Raw genomic sequence first — 23,594 nt, 5'->3', positions numbered from 1 at the left:
CTGAGAGTACATGTTTAAAAACGCTTTTATTTCTTTAATGTACACGAAGGTTAATTACGTGAATACAAAAATTGCCTGGACTTAAACAACATAAATGTCAGACCTTCTGAAATACCACATCTAGCCAGTAGATGGTGATAAAATATCCTTCAATATACTGCTATATACAGCACGGGGCTTTCTATTTATTTTATTTATTAATTAATAGCATTTATAAAGCGCCAACATATGCAAGACAGTGCTGTACCACTAGAAAAAAAAAAAAAAAAAGAGTACAATATAAACAGATCAATACAAAAGAGAGGGGGGGTTCTGCCCAAGAGCTTACAATCTAAAGTGTTAAAATAAAACATTTATTTTCATAATTTGCGTTGCTCCTGCAGGTATCATGATAACATGCAAGTTTATTAAATGCCTTTTATTTGGTGTATTTGTTAAGCGAATATAATGTTCACATATATAAAATAAATTCATCAATTAATCCTGATTATATGAGGGTCATTGCTCACCCCTTTCTAATTGAAATAACTAGTGAGACAATATTAGATTAAAGAAAAAAGGTGGAACCCCCAACGTATTACTTCTTGTCAAGTAAAAAGAAATAGTTACTGACCTACCTAGCAACTTCAAGTAAGAAATCCATTTTGGAACGAGCAGACGGCCCCATCTCAAAGAGAAATGCCATAACTGTCCTTAAGTCACCCTGCAACATTCCAGTGAGATCGTGCAAAATAAAACTACTCAGCTCATTCAAGCTGGAAAAAGGCTTAGTGCTGGGCTCCCCCCCCCCCCCCCCCCAATATCATATTCTACCGTTCAATAATTGCAACCTTTTCTAACACCCCGAGTAATTCCACATAGGGTTCTATGGAGCAGAATCTTGATATTGCTAAAGAGAGAAGAACTATACAACCAGAAAAAAATAAAAATAAATTAAAAAGTATATTCTGGCATTTTAATATCTTGTACATGTGCACTTGCATTAGTCCTACCAGTGTCTCAGATGATGCTCTATATTTTGCTTTCGACTACTGCCTGCAATGTGTTTGTGAATTAGAGTCTATGAAAATCTTAGCATTTTTTTACTTTATTTTGTAAAACAATTTTTTTGCAATGTCTGGCATCATCACCAAATTGCATTTCCCATGACAACATAAGATCCATTAAGTGCTTGCAAGTAGCAGATGATCTCTAAGAGGTTAAACTCTGAGGATCTGGCACATCTCCAGTCTTTGTAAAAGAATCGCTACTAATGTGAGAGCACCAAACAGAGCCCAGTCCAGCCGTGATTAATAGACTGCTGAATGCGCTCCTTTCTACACACACACACAGACGCGCACACACACACACACACTTTTCATTCCCCTGCTTCCATAGATCATGGACTTATCCTCGAAATATCTGACTGAAATTGAATTTGGCTTCTCTCTCAACCGTTCATTTCCTATGTTATGCAAGGTTGTATCCTTTTCTGCATGAGCAGAACCAAACCAGCTGCAGCTCTAGAGAAGAAAATATGTTTTCAATTATGGAGCTGGCCTGAAAACAGAATGGGAGATCTGAGAAAGCTCTTAATAGAGCCATCATTGAGTGAACCTGCTAGACAAAATCCTATTAATTAGGTGTTTAGCCTTACACTGGGAACCTTTGATACCGCGAGCAAGTTCAACCTGACATGCTGCACCTTTGTAACACAGCAGGAAGTAAATATGGCAAACTTCCTTGATTGGATATGCAGAGGCCTGACATTTCAAACGGAGAGCGTTGCAGCAAAATATTGAGTTTCTGAAGTGCATTAGCGACGAATGAATGAAGAATATCAATCAGGAACCAGTCTGTCACCGCGGCACACTGCAGTACTGTAAAAGGATTAACTTTTCCTTTAGGGAAAAGAAAGGGAAAAAAATATATATGTGTTTACGAAAAACAGAAAATTGAAAAATTTACAATATTTCCCTAGCAATCGGAAGGGACTTTCCGCTCCAGTAAACTTTAGGATTTACCGTCTGTCTAAAAGTGAATGAACTCTGGGTATTGAGAACCTGATTGCACGATGGAGTCTGTCTCTGGCTTTTGTTTCAGTCTATTTTCAATTATGCAGTACTATAGGGAGGAAGTGATGGCCTTGAACTTCGAAATGTGTTTTAACATTTCATATTAAGCACTTACAAATCACGTCAGGGGCTTTTTGATGCAAAGTAAACTTAAACGCAGCCATAAACAGAGATTAGCTTAATAATAGTGAACCACTTATGCATTCATTGAAATATTGCATGCATAATACTTCGTATAAAGGACGTCTACAGCAATAATGAATTCTAAAACAAAACAGATGATCGTGCAAAAAAAATCACATGCGAGATAGAGAGGATACCTCCACTTTCTTGTATACTTTTCCTCTGCAATCTGCCTCAGTATGGAAAAGTAGGGAAAGAACCCGAGAGGTCCAATAATGTTATATGATTAACAAACTTTTATTTAAAAATCATAACTAGACCTCTTACTTAAAGGGATACTATAACTCTTTTTTGCTTAATTGTTAGCCTCCCCTAGCGCAGGCTCACACTACACAAGGAACTACAACAGGCACGCATAAGACCACACTCTCTTCTCTCACCCCTCCCCACCCCACCCCGGGCTAGGGGGCACACACCTAAGGGACCGAACCTAGGCAGGACACCCGCACTGAAATTTAAACCACTGCTGGCAAGCACATCACTGTGCACCCACAGGGAAAGGGACCTGCAGACCTCACACTGACTTACTATTACATTCCCTCAGAAGACAACCCAACTAGGAAAGGGCAAGTCCCTCTATGGCTCACCAAACATACGGGACGATAGACAAGGACCGTGCGACAGACATAACTGCACCAAACAAAAGGCAGCTACAAGGGGGCACCCACGGGCTAACCCTCTGTGAAACTTTCGCTAGCGCTATTAACACCCATGCCTCCCGCCGTTAATAACCATGCGACGGTTTGCACTAGGCCAGCACAGAGACATGCACCCAACCAAATATGACTGATAAACATACAAGAGACACCAAGTGTTTAGTTTGGGTATTATTTCCAAGAGCCTCTCAAGCTTGATTGTCACAATACTATAAAAATGTGCAAAGATAGCAGATACCACATGATGTTTGACTACTACCCATGAATGGTATGCAGATATGTGTATCAATATGTTAAACGTTACTCCGGTGGGGCTGTTATGGCCACACGGGTTGTACTGTGTTTTACCGTGCACAAAAAATAAAGAATTTTTTTTAAAAATTGTTAGCCTCATTATTCCCAATGAACCAGGTCCCCCTCCGTTTGCTATAAAACAGAATCCAGCTCCGGGAGAGGCCCTCCTCCCTTGTTTCCACTCCACATCAAGCTGCTTTATAGGCGGTACAGTAAAATGCTTCTCTATGAAGCATTTGATTGGACAGTTTTCTCCAGCTCAGCGCGCATGCACATACTCTAAGTCAGGGAGGGTAGGTTTTTCTTTAATTCTTTAAAAATGAAAGACATACAAATCAATACTAAGAATGGAGGGAGGTGGGAAAATAGAGGAAATTGAGTCTTCCACCTGCAAGCTTGCTCCCAGCATAGACTACAGATGGCAGCCCAGAAGATAACCACATGTGCCTGGAGTTATTAGACCTCTCCATAGGAAAGCATTGAATCAAAGCTATCTTATGGGGAACAATCTGAAGCTGGAAGTCCTCATGCAAAGCATGAGGATGTCCAGCATCGTATACCGGACCAAAGGTCCATTTTGATTTAGGAAGCACCTTCAGTGGCTGTCTGGGAGACAGCCATGAGAGGGCAACTTAGTGCTACAATGTGAACATTTCAGTTTCTCTGGAACTAATTGCCAAAGGGACACTGCACCCAGACCACTTCAATTAGCTGAGTGCCTATAGTGTCCCTTTAAAAAACTGATAGCAGCCATACCACAACTACTATCAGTTTACACAAAGCACTATGCACTGTTTAATTAGAGCTGTGATCATGCACAGAAGGAGCTTCTCTTATACCCATGTCACTTTATTTTATATGTTGAATAAGCTAGAAATAATTAAAGAGAAATATATGTTGGTTCCTCTTTCAATTCCATACTTTGGACCAGAAAAACAATGTAATCTAATTTTAACAAAGGGGGGGATTTTCCTTATCAGCCTTACATTGAATCCTGGATTCAAATGACATGAAATAAATGATCACGAGGCTAGAATGGTGGACGCTCTGCCACATTGCGCTGCCTTTTCTATAATGACAGCATTTTGATTCTTCTCTTGGTGAGATTGAAGTTTCACACTGTCCATTTGCATTTCCTCAGGCGGGATGTATTGAAAAGGTTCAAAAGGAAATTGAAAAATGCCAAGGCAAATGTGTCACTGTAATAACAGGACATTCTGCAAAACATTTGGATAATCACAGAGAAATAAAAACGCACGAGCATTCACCAACTTTTGTTGTCCTTTTTTTTTCTAGCAAATCACATTGTTTCTTTTGGGTTTTTTTTTTAATGTTTTTATCATTTTAACAATTGTTTTGCAATAATTATTTGGTCAGAAATCTTATCTGGACACAGAAAGTATGCAAAAAGGTTCTGGGGCAATTTCTAGAGAATAAGTACTACTATCAAGAGTCCAATACAGCTTAAAGCTCCAAAGATGCTTCAAAATGGGGGCTAGAGAAATACATAGAAATACATAGTGTTCATCACGACCACCACACATAACCGACATGTCAAGTCACACCATTTAATTGGGTGAGACGTAATTTGCATGCACTCCTCCCGATCACCTAACAGGCCAGCTCTGTAACCCTGTATCAGGAAGACTGCTGTAATGGGCAGAGCAAGCGTATGTTTAAACGTACAACTAATGCTGCACTTAAAAGGAATTTCAGGGCATTTAATCCTATATGCACATCCTTCAGAAACACTCAATGCAACCATGATTGGCGATCCTGACGTGCAACCTGTCAACCTTGAGTGCAACGGTGCCAGAATTAAACACCCCGTTTCAGTGACGCTAAATAATTAAAGGAACTACCCACTTGCTGGCCCCTGCTGATTTCAGGACCTGCCACATCTGGTCGGCATATAACCACAAAAGTCTTGTTACTTGAGGATATACATTTCTTTTTTTTAAGGGAATCACAGAAAATACTATTTTTTATAGTATGGGAGTGGGGAGTGAGAGACTATAACTGGGTGTCAGTAATATGTCTTTGGCTGACAAGCTCAAGTCCCACCACTGAATAGGCATAGAGTACAAATCCTATCTGCATACACCCAGGCTACCAGTAACTCACTGCCACCACTAGGCATCTTCGGTTACTCTTTAAAGGAACCATCCAAGCACCATTACAACAACAGGACTACTGGCACCTTTATAACAATACCAGCCCACACCGGGCAATACAATATATTTCCATGCTAGACAGTTAATATCTCTAGATGTATTGTGGATTCACTAGAGCCAAAACAGACATTAGTTAAAATGTTATTACGAGATAAATAACTAGCAGTGCTTAATAAAATTATTTTTAAATAATTAAAGATAAAAAAAATAATTAACAGATCAGAAAGAAACACAGGTTCTCTAACTTCGGACCAATACATAGTTTCTCTGGGTAAAGTCCAAATCGCCAGGATTCTTTACAGAGGCTGTCAAACAAAAATCTAGGAACTACAAACAATTATCGATTGAATATTCCAATATATTATAACATTAGCGTTCCTTTGTCTGGCTTGAACACTCCCTTTTAGGCCACATTACAGATGCAGGGATTTGTGTGTCCATTTAAGAGAGCATTTAAACATTAAATACATATTTGTAATGCTGCGGTCATTCTTTTTAGTCTTAGGGCATTGTCTATATTAATAAAAATAATTTTTTAAAAATACCTAACATTTTTCCCCAGTGGCAAAGCGGTCTCCTCACTACAGCCCATTCCTCCCACGCTGAGCTCATTTTAATAAATGCTCTCGCTTCTCAGAGAGGAGCACTGTGGACCTAAGACACACGCACTTTAATTTCCATGCTCCAGCATTCCAGTTGAGAAGCATTGAATCCAAAAGTTCTTGCGGGGAAGCAATGCCTTTCATTTGGGATGAGCATTTAAAGGGAGTAAGGCAGGAAACTCACCTGTCTACCTGACTGTCATCCTGGTGGGGGCAACTAAGGAGAATAATAAAATTGTTGATTTCTTTTGAAATGAGCTTTTAAATAAGATTATTTGTTAACCCCTCTTACCCTGGTCCTAAGTGCAGAGGGGACTGGGGTGTTCCTTTAACAATAGCTTTCAATCAAGCCTGACAAGTTTCAGACAAACGTTCGCATGACATATTGTAAAAACAGAATAGTTCAAAATGCATGAGATACAAAAATATTTATTATATTCTTACATATCAATGTGGAGTTTATTTTATTTTCCCCTTATTATTTAATGCCAGCATGGAAGGCCTAGACTAATTTCAAAGGAAAATATCATTCAATTCATGTACACATCATGTAGGAGAAATAGTACATGTCAAATAACTAATTTGGAATATCAGAGTTTAGCATGTTTTCCCCCATGAGGAATGGATATGATGCCTTATGAGATATACCTTCTGTAAATTTTCACAGGCACAATTGCGTCACATAATGCACATGACGGGACCTGCTCCCCTTACAACAATCACTAGCTATTTAAATACAACACATATACAGGTCACTCTGACAATACATTTCTTCACTTGGAAGAGAAGGTTCTGAGTTTTGACACTTATTTGCTTGATGACTTTAATGTTAAACTGTGAAGTTAGTAATACTCCAGAGAATGCTGACCTTTGGAACATAAGTAAATGAGACTGCAATTTCCATACAGTTATTGGAATTATAAGAATTTATATATGCAGTTCTTTGCAATTATACAGTGGGGTTATTTAACAAATTGTCAGGAAATCCTGGGGAATATTTACCATAGCAGTTGGAGGGCCAGGGGAAAGCCATCATTGCTTTAGTCCATCCAGAGACTAGACATGGTGGGTGGATAAATAGTATAGCTCAGCAGTCCTAGGCTAAAGAACAGGCGGGTTACAGAGCCTTTTGCTGAACTGTTTAGTATACAGTCACAAGCCTTTCTTTTAGAGTCAATGTAGCCACTGTATATGATAGTTTAACCCCTTAAGGACACATGCCATGTGTGACATGTCATTATTCCCTTTTATTCCAGAAGTTTGGTCCTTAAGGGGTTAAGATAGTAATTCTAACATGTGCGTTCAGATGTGACTCACATATGGAAGCACACAAGTGCACACAAACTAAAAAAGAATAACTATTGACAGATAAATTCAAGGAACAGGAATAGACACAAACAGTAACACTCCAGATGTTATGGATATTATTAAATGTTCCCCGATGCTGTAAGAGCAGGGTAGATGTAGTTCAGAACACCTGGAGTGCCAAAGACTGCCTACCCCTGGTATACAGGCACCTACCTCGGTGTGTATTAAAGGGACACTGGAGGCACCCAGACCATTTCAGCTCATTGAAGTAGTGTGGGTGCTGTGTCCCTTTGGCACTTGGTGCTGTAATGTAAAACATTGCAGTTCCAGGGAACTGTAATGTTTTACATTGCAGCTTTAAGTCTGCTGTCTGTGGCTGTCTATTCATAACGGACTTTTGGTCCGTTATCTGACGCTGGACGTTCTCACGCTCTGCATGAGGCCCTACTGCGTCAGATCTTCCCCATAGGAAAGCATTGAATAAGGCTTTCCTATGGGGAGGGCCATTGCCATTGGCGGGGGAGGAGCGTGGGCTGAGCATGACCCAGCGCTGAGGGACATCGGCGCTGGATTCAGGTAAATAGCTGAAGGGGGCACTCCAGGATTCTATAGTGCCAGGGAAACGGGTTTGTTTTCCTGGCACTAGAGAATCCCTTTAAGCAATCAAAATGTTACATACACACGTGTGAAGACTACATAGTTATCTTTAGTAAACCACTTGAAGATAGTTGGGATTCTTTTATTACCATTGTGAAGATTACAATTAGCAACTTTCTAACATCAAACAGAAAGAAATAAAAACAAAATGATCTTACCTCTGCTTGGAAACTCTTCAATAAAGGAGCTACCTGTTTGCGCAAGTCCTACGAAAAAGAGAAAAAAAATATATAAGCATTAGAAATGTTATTGCTTGTGTTAAGTGTAGTTTGACTTAAATAATTCACAATAAAAAATAAATAAATCACTCAATGCAATCCACAGAGGTCTATGATTCTTAGCACCGTTTCGCCATGGTAATGTTCATTTTAATTAAATACTCTTAAAAATATTCAATATTTCCACATCATGGATTTCACAGGAGATTTCATTCTAAATATACCCCATAGAATAGGATTTTTGGCAATAAAATTATTACTTTTGTTACTAATCCAGACAAATTGTAAAATAGCAGGCCATGTTTAGAACTTGGCAGTATTAAATCTCAGGAGGCAGGTCCTCATTTCCAGTTCTATTTTAAATTGGAAACCCATCCAAAAACTGAGCCCTCCCTTCCTATCCCCCATTTTGGCCGCAGTTATTCTTCCCCCCAAGAACGTTCCTTGGGAGCTCTTAAAAACGTCTTAAAGGGAAAAATCCTCACACTAAGCCTTGCTCTTTGGCGGCTGATCCATAAGATTTCATGAGCCACATTGCAGCATTCTCCACTTGACAAGAAAAACAAACTACACTACGGGCCCTTTGTTAACGGGGCACTTCCACATAGCAGGCACAATTTTATTAACGCATCTGTTCAATTTATTTAGCACCAGGGGAAAAAAACGCAATGAAAAAAAATGTTTAAAAAAGGCCAATTTTCGTCTTTTGTCTGGAGTATTTTCTAAAAGTTTTTTTTGTTTGTTCACTTTTTTTAAACAAACATCAAAAAAGTATGACAAGTAAAACCGTTTCTGTAATCAGATATTTTCTTTGGGCAATTTTTTTGAAACTATTTAAAATCAGCCTTTTTACATTGTGTTGATCATTTAAAAATATTTTTGCCGTTAATACTTTTGTCACTTTCTCTTGCACAAAAATTTAGATGCACTATAGTCACCCATGCCACTTCATCTCAATGAAGTGGTCTGGGTGCAGTGGTCCGGTTTGTTTTATTTATTTTTTAAATGGCAATGTTTACTTTGCAGGGTTAAATGCTCCTCTAGTGACGGTCATACTGGCAGCCACTACAGGTTCTTCAGCTGCACTGACCAAGTAAAACATTAAATAGAATGCTTTTCCTTGGTAACGTGTGAATGTGCTTGCCGGTAATGAGCATCAGGTCCCTATGAGTAGCATTGCATTAGTCCATCGCGGAGGAGGTCATACAGAACAGGAGGCGGAGAGGTGAGCAGCGCTGATAGAGTCTCAGAGTGCTGGAAAAAGGTAAGTACATCCTTTATTGCATTAGTTTTTATGGAAAACCGGATGTGGCTGTATTTAACCAAAGACAGGGGAACTCTAGGGTTCCTTAAAGGATTCACTATAGGGTCAAGAACACAAACATATATTCCTGACCCTATACTGTTAAAACCACCACCTTCCCCCCCTGGGCCCCTCATGCCTCCATAAATATAGCAACATCTTACTGTCTTCAAGCCTTAAGCTGCAGATCTGCATGCTGTTTGCCTCAGAAAAACAAGCAGTCTGCTGACATCATCAGAAGTGGTGGTCTGACCCAATCACAATGATTCCACATAGGATTGGCTGAGACTGACAAGGAGGCAGATCAGGGGAAGAGCCAGCACTATTCAAACACAGCCCTGGCCAATCAGCATCTCCTCATAGAGCTGAATTGAATCAATTAATCAATCAATCAATTTTCCTCTATGAGGAAAGTTCAGTGTCTGCATGCAGACGGAGGAGATACTGAATGTTTGGATGCATTTTAGGCAGCCATGACCCAGGAAGGATCTCTAACGGCCATCTGAGGAGTGGCCAGTGAAGTTATCACTGGGCTGCAATGTAAACACTGCATTTTCTCTGAAAAGACAGTGTTTACAGCAAAAAAGCCTGAAGGGAGCTATTCTACTCACCAGAACAAATTCAATAAGCTGTAGTTGTTCTGGTGACTATAGTGTCCCTTTAAAACAACGCAAGCCCACTTCCCTGCACAGCAGAATCTTGGAAGTTAATCAGTTAAATTCTGATTGGCACAAAATATCTGTTTTTTTCCCCTTTATAATGATATCCTTTGAGCAGCACAAATGTCTCAACAAATTGAAATTAAATGATGGCTACCCTTACACTTTTATATGGTTAGAACTTCAAACAATTACATTATTTGTACATTTAGCTCAACATTATTGTGGCGGAGTCACTTATCATCACTATTTGAGTATTCCATAAAGATAACCAAATGAGCTGTGGCGGAACCAGCCCCGCCACTTGTGCTTGGAGAGGACTGCTTGCCAGCCTCTTGCCCTGTGATTATGGTCCCTGGGAGGTTTGGCCCTTGAAATAACAGATTTGGGCATAATGGATTGTTGTTGTGCTGCTGCTGGCCCTTTAACTCCCAGAGAAAGGATTTGTACTTTTAAATTGGCACTTTGAATGCTGTCGAAGTGCCGAAGTAGTCGAAGTGGCCGCCATTCGAAAAACAAACACGTGGCAGCGGCCATCTTGGTTCATTCAATGCGGTCAGTGGTATGTGTAGCCAAATTCATGGAACTGAAATCGGCTACACAGTTCCGCGAACATCGCTGAGCCTTACCTTCTCCCACAATGATTTTGCAGCCGCAGAGACTAAGTCCCGTTCGAAGATTCGAACGCTCGTTCGAATGGGACTTCGTCATTTTTTCAGCATGAAATAGAGGTCGATCATAAAGGACTTCCATCTAACTTTTTAACCCCTGAACCGACTGCCCTGATTTTTGAGTATGTGTTTATTTCCCGCATGCTGATTATGAAAATGTATGTTTTATGTTCGTAGCATGTATATTTTAGAAGTTATTAATATTGTGTAAAAACTGTATTCCTCTGCCTGTGATAATGATATTACCCATTGTGTTCAATAATCATATCACAGGCAGAGGGGAGGATTTTGTGTGGGAGTGTGTGTGTGTGTATTGTACGGATTGATTGGTTGTTCTGTAAAACCCTGTGGGCTGTACTATGTTTGTGGATTGGGAATAAAAGAGACTGTATGTGCCAGTACAGTCAGATTCTGCTTGACCCTCAAAACGAAGTGTCGTCTCGGTATTGGGGGACTTGGATTGTGTGCCGATTGCCAGTAGTGTAAGCTGATTGTATGCTTTCCCTGTTCGGCTGTTTCCCGGGTTCGTGTGTTTCCTGTTCGGGAGTTGGGGTATTCGTGTAGTTTGCAGTTCGGGAGATTGGTGCTTACAGTAGCTGCCTGTACATCTGGAAAAGGGGAATATCGCCTAAACAGTTTTTAACCTCGTGTGTAAAATGGTCCGTTACATAAGCAAACAAGTAAATAAATACTATAGTAATCCTTGATACATTGGGTACCAAACACAAATACTTTTTTTTTTCTTTTATACACCTGACCTGTGTCTAAAAATATTTCAGAATGGCCATTCTTTAAAGCACTTAAATAGCTTGGAGTTTAAAATATCTGCAGGAAAATAAAAAAAAAGTTGCTGTTTGCAGCCTTCATCAGAGAGCCCGCCAAAAAGAAAAGTCATCTTTTATAAACAATGGCCTTTAATACAGGAGTGGCAGTTGGCTTATTCCGCATTCTTGGAAATGTATAAGAAAGAATGCCATATTTCGGCTATTACTGTACATTATATTGATTGCATAAATGTGTGATAATAAAACCATATTCATCCATAGCAGGTTCCTGTTTCCCACTCTTCCCCCCTAAAAAAATGTTCTTCTTTGATTTAAAGGGTGACAAAGATGGTGCACAGATTATAAATTGACCCTATAGTGTTTAACCCACCATTTAGGTGGCTTGCCCCCCCCCCCCTTAGCTCCCCTATAAAAGTTTAAAACTCACTTTATTTCCAACGCCGCGCAGGTCTGCCCCCTTTGTGACATAATCAAAATGGCAGATTAGGATTGGCTAAAATCGGCATGGGGCAGGGGCCAAATGCTGTTTTGGCCAATCAGGAACTCATCATAGAGATGCATTGAATCAATGCATCTCTATGAGGAAAATTCAGCGTCTCCATGTAGAGCGTGGGGACGCTGAACGTCTGGGCTGCTTTTTCGACAGCGCCTCCAGTGGCCATCTAAGGAGCGTCCACTTGGAGGTATTCCCAGAGGCAATGTTAACACTGCCTTTTCTCTGAAAAGGCAGTGTTTGCATGAAAAAAGCCTGAAGGGAACTATTATACTCACCAGAACAACTACATTAAGCTGGTGTAGTTGGTGACTATAGTGTCTTTTTAACATGTTTTTATCAGTTACCATGCAGTTTGCTTTAGTATCCAGTTGCATGGAAGGTAGACGAGAGCCCTATTTTATGCAATTCTATCAACTATATGGCAGGCGGCACAGGAGTTATGTTTCTGATTAACTATTTAATAGTGCTCAGGGAAACATCAGTTGTGTAAAATTGCAGGTAATCGATAGAAAATGTTACTTAAAGTCTCCCTTAGTACATATCCTTCACAAATAGTAAATCAAAAATAATCATCAACTAATGCTATTCTAAAAGGCAAAGTACATCAATGTATGTGAAAGAAATGTTTCTCTGAAATATGAAAGGGGGCAACAATAATATATGACCAGAAATGATTATTTGTTTTATTGCTTAAAAACAATCTAAACTTTTCTAGGAATTAATATAATCTTCCTATTTCAAAATGAGATGTTTTCTTCAACTAGTTAGAACTATACCTTATAACGTGTATTACCCACCTGAATATATGGTCATAAGCCTGTACGATCCGTCATGTGTTACATGATAGCATCTCAATAAAACTAATTGGCATTAAACACTTTTTTTTAAAAGAGGCAACAAGTGTGCTTTGTAGTATATAAACACACGTTCAAACTTAGTGACATTTTGTACAGCCCCTGATGGACCACACACATTCTCCATGCTTTAATGGTTTAGAGTATTTAAAGCCGATCTGTGACGTTTAAGTATTTCATGGATATACTGATATACATAGATCTAGAATATACATTCTTTATGAAACACTGATCAAGACGGTTTTGGAATTTCACTGAAGTAGTGACTAGTTTGTCCTGTGGCCAAGCCTAAGGTTGACAAAAGGCAGTGCTCCGCCATCAGCTTTTGTCCAATCCCAGTAGCCATCACGAGTGGCTTGCGATGGCTGTGGGATTCAGTCATTGTCTATGAAGGCTCTCGCAGTCTCAGGCGATCCTCCTTAGACCTCAGTGTTATACTATTGTGTATTCTTCAAGTACAAACCAAGGAAGTATATTCCCAGGATATAGAAAGCGCATGCAAATACTCAGAAAGACTGCGGCATTTATTCATTCAGCTTAGCAAGGGTAAATATTATAGGGGTAATAAAGCATATCTAAACAGTAACAACTCTGTTTCCATAACTAAAAATGTTTGCATGTCGAGATACGAAAATGCTGTGAAAATACAACCATTCAGTGCTTATATGCATTATGTAGATATTACATATCAATATGATATTCTCCTATCAAATTGTATGCACTACTGACAGACCGGATATGTATTTCGTATGTAGACACGGGAGGAAGGAGACTCTTAAAACCATAATCCGTTCAATAAAAAAAATACAAATTTAAATGCACTACCACCACACTCTTTGTACATCTACACTGATACTTGGGATACCTTCTTTCCTACAAGGTTCCACTATTACATTACAAAACAATTCATCAAATTGTGTGGGTTTGAACAGAGCGGTGATACAGTAACAAGAATGAATAGCAGGATATTATTCAGAATTCTTTTATTTTAATCCAATCCAAGTTATACATACGTAAAAGTTGGGACTACTTCTCCTTATGTAGAACCAGTGGTTGATAAAAGTTGACAAAGGGTGGAGCTATTGTTAAGCTCTATGGCCTTTGTTAACTTTGTAATTGGCCCTGGATCCATGTACACACCTCCGTCCAGTGGCGCGTTACGTCTCGTCCTCACAACTGACCAGAGACGCGTTTTTACCAGTTAACACTGGAGAATAAATAACATTCTGCGTGCAACGTTTAAGGATCAACATGGAAGAGCCATAATAGACAATAACACCTTTGTTTACAGAATTAAAACGAAAATAAAATGGCACATATTAAAAAGTAACGTATAGATATCATTAAAATAATTATAACTAAATCCGATAATAAGATAAAGATAAGTTCAATTAAACAGCCAGTAAAAAAGAGGCAATCTTAGCACTGGCTATAAGATGATGTGACCTGCTTTTTAAAAAAAAAAAATGTATTATGCCTTTATGTAATCTTTTTAAAAACCCAAATGACAAAGGTTATGTCTAAAAATCAAAAATCGCACATATACAATTCCAGAAGAACCAACCTTGATGCAAAGATCAAGAAAATATTTTACAAAACGGATATCCTGGGGAGCAGTACCATGTATACTAAGATACTGGTAATTGTGCCGAATCAATATTGTATCATAGATTGAATACTTTTAGAAACAGGAATATGAATCTACAGAAAAATACAGGGCATAGACAAGAAACGCTGTTCTTTACGATAGCAAACACTTAAAAAAAATTAAATAAAAAAAAATATATATATATATAAAATTACATATTTGGAAGACTAAGATACAGATTCACTTTACAGTAAGAATAATTCATTGAGTAAAATAGACTGTTGTATATGTACAACATTCTAAAGAACTAGTGAATAAAATAACCAATTCTAACTGAAATCATTTTACTGTGTTGTCCTTAAATGTCCTGCCACAAGTCAATTTCTGATGCCAGGAGGGGCCAATGGTAAGAATCAATAAGCCACATGTATTTATTTTTGCCTGTTTTACAGTTTAACACAAGCATTTCGGAGAGGACGTGCCACCTTCCTTAAGGAACACTCTAAACACATTAAGCACTTCAGTTTGCTCAAGTTCTTTTTTTGTGTTAAGAGCATGTCTTCTCTTCTTTTCATTGTATAAAAGAGCGTCTTTCAATAGAAAAAGCCAGCAATAATACAGTATCCTCATCAAGTACGAAATGATAAAATATCATAAAAGTAGAAGCATAACTAGGGCAACAAGACAAATATTCAGAGAAAAAAATGATGGGTCAATGCAGGTGAAAAGAGGAAAGGAAGACAAAATGAATACTGGCATGGGACAGATGGGGAAAAGACTGGAGTTGCACGAGAAGAAGGCAGCTCTGGGGGAGGTATCCAGACTTATCCTCATAGAATGAAGCCTTTTAATAATGCATGATGTGTCATTATGAAATGTAACTGATGTATAAAACATGTTACCCTATTTGATGGAAATTTGACCAGCTTAGCACGTCCTTCTCACATGACAATACTCAACTATTTTCTAATAAAATGCATCTTTTCTAATGAGGTCTACCTAACCCTGACAGCAAAAAAATTGCTATATCCTACAATGCCGATTTCAGCATAAAGTATAGAAGTCAGACATTGTAAGCAAAATGGAATATATTATTCTACACCTCCTTTGAATGCTACAACATTGTGACAGTACGAATGTATCTCAATCACATGAACAATTTAAAAAAAGCAAACACACGTGCAGATTAAGCAGCCTTACATCCAATAAATAGTGCTGGGATGTAATTTATCTAAAGATGCTAAGCCTGGGATTTCTCAAGTCTCACCTCTTCGATCTTACAGCAGTGAAAATAAAAATGTGAAAGATTTCTGATACCTAAACCTCATACAGTTAAAATGTAATATCTTCTCTCCTAAGTTATGTGCGAGACCTGCGAGTCTCAAACCCTTGCCATGATTATACGTTAAACTAATAAAAACGATATTTACAAAAATATAATAATTTGCAAGAGGTAGTAGGAAGAAATAGATGAGACTTAGTTTGCAGCCAGGCTGTAGATGATGTTGATTTGGTTTATTCGGATGCCTAGAATTTGTAGAACATTTACATAAGTGTTTGAAATGCTACAATCAGAGATACTGGGCTATCAGCATAGTCACTGTTGGGTTACTAAAATTATAAAATTGAGGTAAATATGCTCATTTGCTTTCCACATCTTTGGCCACTGTAGTTCTTATGGTGCCAGGAGTGACCTAGTGCCATCCAACAGTAAGTAGTGAAACCATTTTATTACAGTTTGACCACCGGGCACCATTGGTGACAGCAACTGCATTGAGTTTCCCCTGCAGGATAATCAGTTTAGCTCCACAGAGTTAAACAGGATGGCACTCCGAGACTGAGAGTCTCAACTGAGTGATCTCAGACAATGAATTCAGTCCTAGACCAGTCGCGATTTAGTCTATAGAGGTATCCTGTTTCACCAGCATCTCAGACACCCAGGGAACTAAGGTAATTTGTCAAACCAAACTTAAACGGTTAAACTACTTATGGCACCATAGCCACTACAGTGGACTCTAGTAGTTCTGGTGCTTAGAGTGTTCTTTTAATGGAACACTCCATTTCTTCTTTAAGTGCTAAATACCTGTTCAAGCAGAACATGCAACCTGCAGTTCTATAGTTGTTGATTAACTTTACCTGGGAACATTGCTGGGTCAGTACCCTGGAGATTTGACCATGTTTCTTAAAGAGGAAGGTGGAAAGCTCAGGGAAAAAAAAAAAAAAAGAGCAGGATTCAAAAGAAAAAAGGGAAAAAAAAAGAAAAAGAAAGAAGAGGAGTCTTAGTGAGTTTTGCCCAGTGTGAAAGTGGCACAGGGTCTGCAGAACAACCCAGCAAAGTCCAAAGAATAAATAAAACTTTTATATTAATGGGTAGTATAGGTTCATTAGTAGTCCAGTCACACAATGTAGAACTCCAGCCTCCTTTACAAAGTTCAACATCACAATGAAGCTAGGCAGAAGACTGACCAAGTCAGACAATACTGAAAAAAATATGTTTTATCAAATGTATTTATATTTATATACACATTCTAGAAACGTAGAGTTTTGGTTTCCATCTGGGGAGAATAAGTTCAGTAATTTCAAAGCACTATCCGGAGCTCTAGCTGTTCGTAATGCAAAGCAGCGAGGGGTTACAGCGAGTTCTGTCTTTGCATGTCAGCTGAAACAGTTCTCTATGGAGTTTAAAACCATCCGTCTGGTTTTTAATTAAATCGATAAGGGCATTTCCCCCCCATTTGACTGAACAGCTTTTCCACCTTTAAAAATAGAAGTGTAGCTTTAAAATGCATTTACCAGGTACATTTCTACTCACTGCGGTGATAAATAAAAAATACCTTGATCTGCACTAGCTCAAAGCCTTACAGAAATTCTCCTCCCCAGATCTTGTGAAAATTCCATTAGCTTTAATTATTCACTAGGAGTAGATGCAGATTACTCTTCTTGACCTATTTTTCTAAGCAATCATTAAACTGGAGGATTTTGCTACGGTACATTCAGGTAAATCTCAATACACGTCTAAGATAAATAAACGGCCAGGCAGGTAGCACTGGTGTTACGAACATGGATCAGGTGCTTAGGTTTCACACAGACAATCTGTTCGTATTGTTAGAAAATGGTGTTAAATGCCAAAACTCAGATGACTTGCAACGTTTGTATCTGTGGTTTACCAGCCAGGTCAACCACCTACCAATATAAAGGGCATATATTAACAGTAAGAAAGTGTGTTTTGGTTTTGGTTTTGTTTGCCTTTTTTTTCCCCCATTAATTCACTTGTTTACATTATCTTTTTTGTTTGTGCGTTTCTTTTAGGTTAATGTAAGAGTAGAAAATACTAAGCCAACTTTGTAGGTAATAGGTAATGAAAGAAATTGACATTTTACTCTACTCCTCTCTGGTGGTTTAGGGAAAACAAATCCGGGAACATTTTCAGATTTGTATCCGCAATGAGTAGTGATTCAATGCACAGGTCTGTTCCGAATGCCATTACAAATTGTAACAGCCCAAAACTGACAGAGACAGAAATAGAGTAATAAAATAATGGACTGGTGCCACCGTGCACATTGACCCAGAGGAACTCTATTTCCACCCATTCCCTATTCACATTTGTGGTTGTATTTCAGAAAGGAAGCACTCATAGATATAATGGCCAAAACTCAGTAAAAAATAACAGTGCATTCAGATTTTAATGGTAACAATATACACATGTGTAACAAGTATAGACAAAAAAAAGTAACAAAAAAAAAAACCTGTTCTGTCATGTCAATACAAGGACAAATGAATAGCACCCATGACTGCCAGTATAACATCAGCATACTGTTTCAGCCATATTGCTTTGCACAGAAAGAACTGGCTCACTTTCCAGCTCAGGGGAAATTAATGTGTGAATGATAAGGGGAGCTGAATGTTTATTTATTGTTCCCAGTCTTTACATTCCATTACTTGTGTTAAAATCACAGACAACAGACTGATCAGGTTAAGAATGCACAGTTGATAACATAGAAATGAATACAAAAATATTTAATTGGGTGGGGAGTGGGGTATATGATACAATTATTTATCTTTTACGTAAAAAGCAACGTTACTGCAAACACAGGTGTGTAATAAATGCAACAATTGCAACATTTGCTGTTAATACACTTAATATTTATGTAAGCACCTGTTGTGTAAGACATGTTTAAATGTAGAAGGGCGTGAGGTATTCTGAACACAATTTGCAGCCAATACTTAAGCGTTTGGAAAGATGAATGAGAGGCAGCCATCCAGAGCTCCATTCAAGTTTGGTGCTTTGGGAGAACGAGAATGAGTTATAAAGACGCGAGGAGATCGGCCAAACTCTAGCGTAAAAACAGAGCTGTGTTCCCTGCAGAGAGAATTCTGATTATACTTTACTATATCTGTATGTGCTTAACAAAGTTAGTATGGTCTATTAAAAGAATATTCAAAAATCCCACTTAATTTAAAGAAATTTACCAAATGGGTTTATAAATAGAAAAAATACCACTTTGTATTTGTCTGTTGTTTTTTTCGTTCTAGGTATAAGACCAGCGGTAAATTGCAGCTAGGTGTATCAAAGAAATATTCCATTTTAAAGTGACATTTGTATACTATGAATGGGGCTTCAATCTATTTCTTGTGTTTGTCAAAGTTCCCTTCAGATGATGTTAGATGTATTGCACAATTCTTACATAAAATGTGGACGTATGGATGCTGCAACATCACCCTAGACAGCAAGTGCCAAGAGGTAATGAAATATGACACAAAAAAAAAAAAAAGATATATTTTCTCACTGGACAACTTTTTGCTTTTCTGCTAAACTGGAAAATAGAACATATTTCCTCTTTGTGTTTCCTTCATGTTGGTATTTCTGCTCAGTTGGACAGGACAAACTGTTCAGTGATGTACACTGAGGCCCACTATCAATACATATGGCCAATACTGCTTTAAAGGGATACTCTAGCCACCATGACCATTTCAGCTTACTGAAGTGGTTATAGTGCTAGGTTTTTGACCCTGCTTTTTGACTATCCAAGTATTTGTGCTTTGAAAGCTATCAGAGGGCCAGGAATTCTAGTTCTTGGCTCTTATACCATTGAAATGGTATGTCAGGACTGATATAAGTGGACTTGCAGATGCTGTTTCGAGGGAGCAAAAACCTGCAACTCTACTGAATGTCCCTATCTATGTGATGACTGGTGCTAAACACACATGGGGCCACGAAGAACACCAATCATCAGAAACACAGGTCACTCTTTGGACTAGCAAGATATCGACCCCCAAGTAGCAGCTTGTCAAGTCAGTCCACCATGCATGTGGACAGCCCAAAAATGTACTCTGCGTCTGTAACAGAGTTTATAGACGGAGCAATGAATCATGTGTAAAAGCTTTATTTTAGCAAAATGACAAATAATTACATTCTTAAAAAGGAGCCGCATGACCATCACAATGCATTGAAGTGGTAATGGTGTCTAGAGTGTCCCTGTAATATGAAAACTATCGGAGGCTTCAGCAACATAAATAATTATGTGTGGTATATATTTTATATATTGTCGTGGGTGTATTATATTTTCATATATATTTCCATGCATGTTCACTTGTATTATAGATTTATATATGGCTATGTTCATGCTTTGTTTTATTTCATTGCCTATTAACAATTGTAACCAGAGTACAATATTAAGTTGCTCTTTGAATGGGAATTATATTTGAAACATATTAAAGTAGGCCAATTATATTGCTCTAAATAAGATTAAGGTTGCATATTCATCTCCGTGCCCCCTTTGTATGAGCCGTTATTACCTTGGTAAGAATTAGGAAAAATTAAATATAGCAGAAAGATTATTGTACAGGAGCGTCATTTTTTCACTTGTCTGCAAAGATACAACAGTATCCCGATTTGTCAAAAGGAGAAAAACACATAACCTTTAATTAAACATTGGTATGAACTGCATTCCTCTTTCATATACAGTGTATATTTTAAGAACCTACAAATTATCCTAAAAATAAAAGTGTGTTTCCAGCGTAGACATTCAAACCATTGAGAGTCTCTTTTATCCTTGCGGAAGGGAATAGTTATAGTTTAAATTGGGAAGTTTGGGGATTGGGTTTTTCTTGTTTTGTTTTTTAAAAAGCACTGAAAAGTTTAGATTTTAAGAACCGTTCTAGAGAAGGGAAATATGCAATAAAATATAACGTAATACTTACCAATTTTTATGGCTAGTTATAAGAAAAAGTATAAAAATATTAAAGAGAATGTGGTTATGTTTTTTTTATCCTTTTCTATAAAGAGTTGGTTCAAACCTATGTCCAGCAGTAACAAGGCATTCTGGATATATTCACGTACACTCTAAATGCATGCCAAAGTATGTGTGTAATAAACACTGAAGCCCAGTTTACTGAATGAGAGGAGGGAATTGGGGCTTACTGTTCCTTTAAAGAGAGTTTTGTTAGCTTGTGAAAAGGCTGGTAGCATCTCTAAGATATTCCTAGAATAGCAGGTACCTAAACAGACACACTCTCTGACAAACACATTGACAGACACATTTATACGCACACACACACACACTTTCTCTAACACTCACAAATCTATATTTTTAATTCTAATCCACCCAGCATCCACCCTCACCTTTGGGAGAGCTGAGTGGACTTTCCCTGAGGTCCAGTGGGGCTGCTATTCCTGTGTGCGAGGGAGCAGTGATCTACCTGCAGCTCCTCTCTGCTCCCTCACACTGTCTGCGGTGATGCCAGGGCCGGAATGACGTCAAATTCCAGCTCCTGGCATCACTATACAGTGCGAGGGAGCAGAGAGGAGCTGCAGGAAGATCACTGCTCCCTCGCACGCTGCCCAAGCCTGCCGCCTCCATACAGCCCAGGGATGCCAGCTACAACACTCCCTGAGCCAGCCGCCTAGATATAGCCCAGGGCGGCCAGCTACAACGCTCCCTGAGCTGGCCGCCTCCATGCTCCCGCAGGCAGCCAGCCGGCAGGTTCCATTGTTTGCCCAGCCGGCCACTTTAGATAAAAGACTAACAAACCACAGGTGTCAGGGCAATGCCATGGCAACCTGACGCCTGGGATTTGTCAGGTTCTGTTTTAATACATTTATTTCATTGGGTGCTGAAAGGAAAGGTTTTTAATTAATTACATGCAAAAAAAAAAGAGGAAAAAATCCTCTCTATCTTTAGTATATGACAGGATCTTTAAGTCATATACATATATGCATGCACTTTGGGCCAGTCTGTGTGTGAAAACAAACAGTCTCTATAATCTTCCCTGCTTCTATGCAGGAAGTGAAGCAGTGAAGACCTTAGAGAATAACTTGCGGTCTGGAGACCCTAAGTAGCTCCTGTTCAAAGTACTAGAGAAACTCAGCTGTAAATGAGTTCCTATGATGCAAAGAGCTGTAGTAAATCTTGCAAGCCAGTGAATTCTCAACACTAAGTCCCTTAATAACTCTTCCTGTTGAAGGAGGGTTACAGGCTTGTCTGAGGAACCCAGTTGAATAATTAACTTCAAAACTGCCTCTAACACATAAGGAATATGGTGTATTATCAGTCCATATCAATGAAGTAACTTATAAATGTTGCAGGAACCTTTTCATTTTGCTTTATACAAGTCTAGATGAAATAGTAATTCGAGCCCTAGATTTGATGCTTATTTAGAGATCATTGAATATCTTTGTTTTATGGTTTAGAATTGCTATTTTGGCAACTGGTTTAGCTCGCCTTCAAAATCCTGGCAGAAATGAGACTCAGTAAAGGAGAAGTGGTGTTCGTTATCTGTTTGAGTGCTACTACCCAGCCAGACAAGTTAATGTGCCATTTCCAGACAATAAGCATTGAAGGGAAATAACCAGAGCCAGGATTCCTGATGCATTTCTTCACTTCTTTGAACGTGAGCCATTATGCACACCCACAAAGATTAGCAAATACCATTCACTTATCAAGGTCTAATAGAAATGGCCTTCTGATACATGGCCTGCTGCCTGAAACATATATAGACATTAAAGCTAGATCCATCAAAATTAAATCCTAAGGAAATTACTTCTGCCATCATTTAGTGTTAGAAAATCAAAAGATAATCCAAATACCATTATCCCAACAAAAAGCCATATAAAGATCATTGAACTTTCCCTTCAGTAAAGTTTACAATCAATACTGTATTGTCTTTGGACATTGGACTATTGTGACAAAAGCCCATTTCCAAGTAAGAACATACTTTTTCATACACAGCTCTGAAATCTCAAGGGGTCCAACTCAGGTATGTGGAGTTCCAGAGCTTCTCATGCTTGAGTTTAGTAAATTAAATTAACAAGGACAAAAAAATCCAATCAGTTATTGTTATAAAATTATTTATACAAGCACTAAAATATTCTACAGCACAAAAAGAATGTAAAACAGACAGGTATAATCAGAAATGATTGTTTCACAAGCCACAGACTAATGACAAAGATTTGCTTATTCAGAACTTGATTACCACATGGTCCAATGAGACGTGGTTTCTAAATCTAGCCTAGTGTTTGTGAGTATTTTGAAATAGTTAATTTCGTAATCAGTAAACTCCTATAAAGTATGTACATTTAATATTTAACATTCATTGGCGGACACAGGGGTTGGCTATTTAGAACACACAATTCTAGAGTAAGGATCTAAAAGTGAAGCCATCGACAGGAATATTCCGCAGTGACTGTTTCACTGTTAGATTTGTGTCCCAGAATTTTTCTTTATAAATAGATGTGCTAATGGTTCGATATTTGGTTTGGAGATCTAAAGTAAAACATTTCAAAATGTTTGTCGGGAAGCAGATACTATGTGTCAGAATACATGTAATATACCTCTAAAACTGTGGTTCCCAACACAGACCTCGACTATAACCAACATTCTGGGATTTAGGAAATTCACAATTTTGTTAAAATGGGATAAGAACAAAAGCTGGACTTCTGGTGTGCCTTGATGTCTGTGTCGGGAATCTGCTTTTGTAGAATAGCTTTAAAAGGACACTATTTTCCTCAGCCACCCCTCCCCCTTCACACTACAATGAAAGATATAACCTTTTAACCACTTACCTGTTTCCAGCACCGAGGTCCCTCGGCACTG

General features: G+C 38.5%; 1 protein-coding gene across 2 annotated transcripts in view; it reads right to left on the bottom strand.

The window, feature by feature from the left end:
* Positions 1–23,594, bottom strand: part of CUX1 (cut like homeobox 1) — a 337,454-nt gene that overhangs the window by 219,372 nt on the left and 94,488 nt on the right. For both annotated transcript variants that reach the window (XM_063449907.1, XM_063449906.1), the window contains exon 3: positions 8,087–8,134. In XM_063449907.1, the coding sequence (XP_063305977.1) occupies positions 8,087–8,134 (48 nt within the window). The remainder of the gene's footprint in view (positions 1–8,086; positions 8,135–23,594) is intronic.

Source organism: Pelobates fuscus, chromosome 1 (genome assembly GCF_036172605.1).
Source record: "Pelobates fuscus isolate aPelFus1 chromosome 1, aPelFus1.pri, whole genome shotgun sequence".
In the NCBI taxonomy this organism is placed as follows: Eukaryota; Metazoa; Chordata; class Amphibia; order Anura; family Pelobatidae; genus Pelobates; species Pelobates fuscus.
This window is presented reverse-complemented; position numbering and strand designations above follow the sequence as displayed.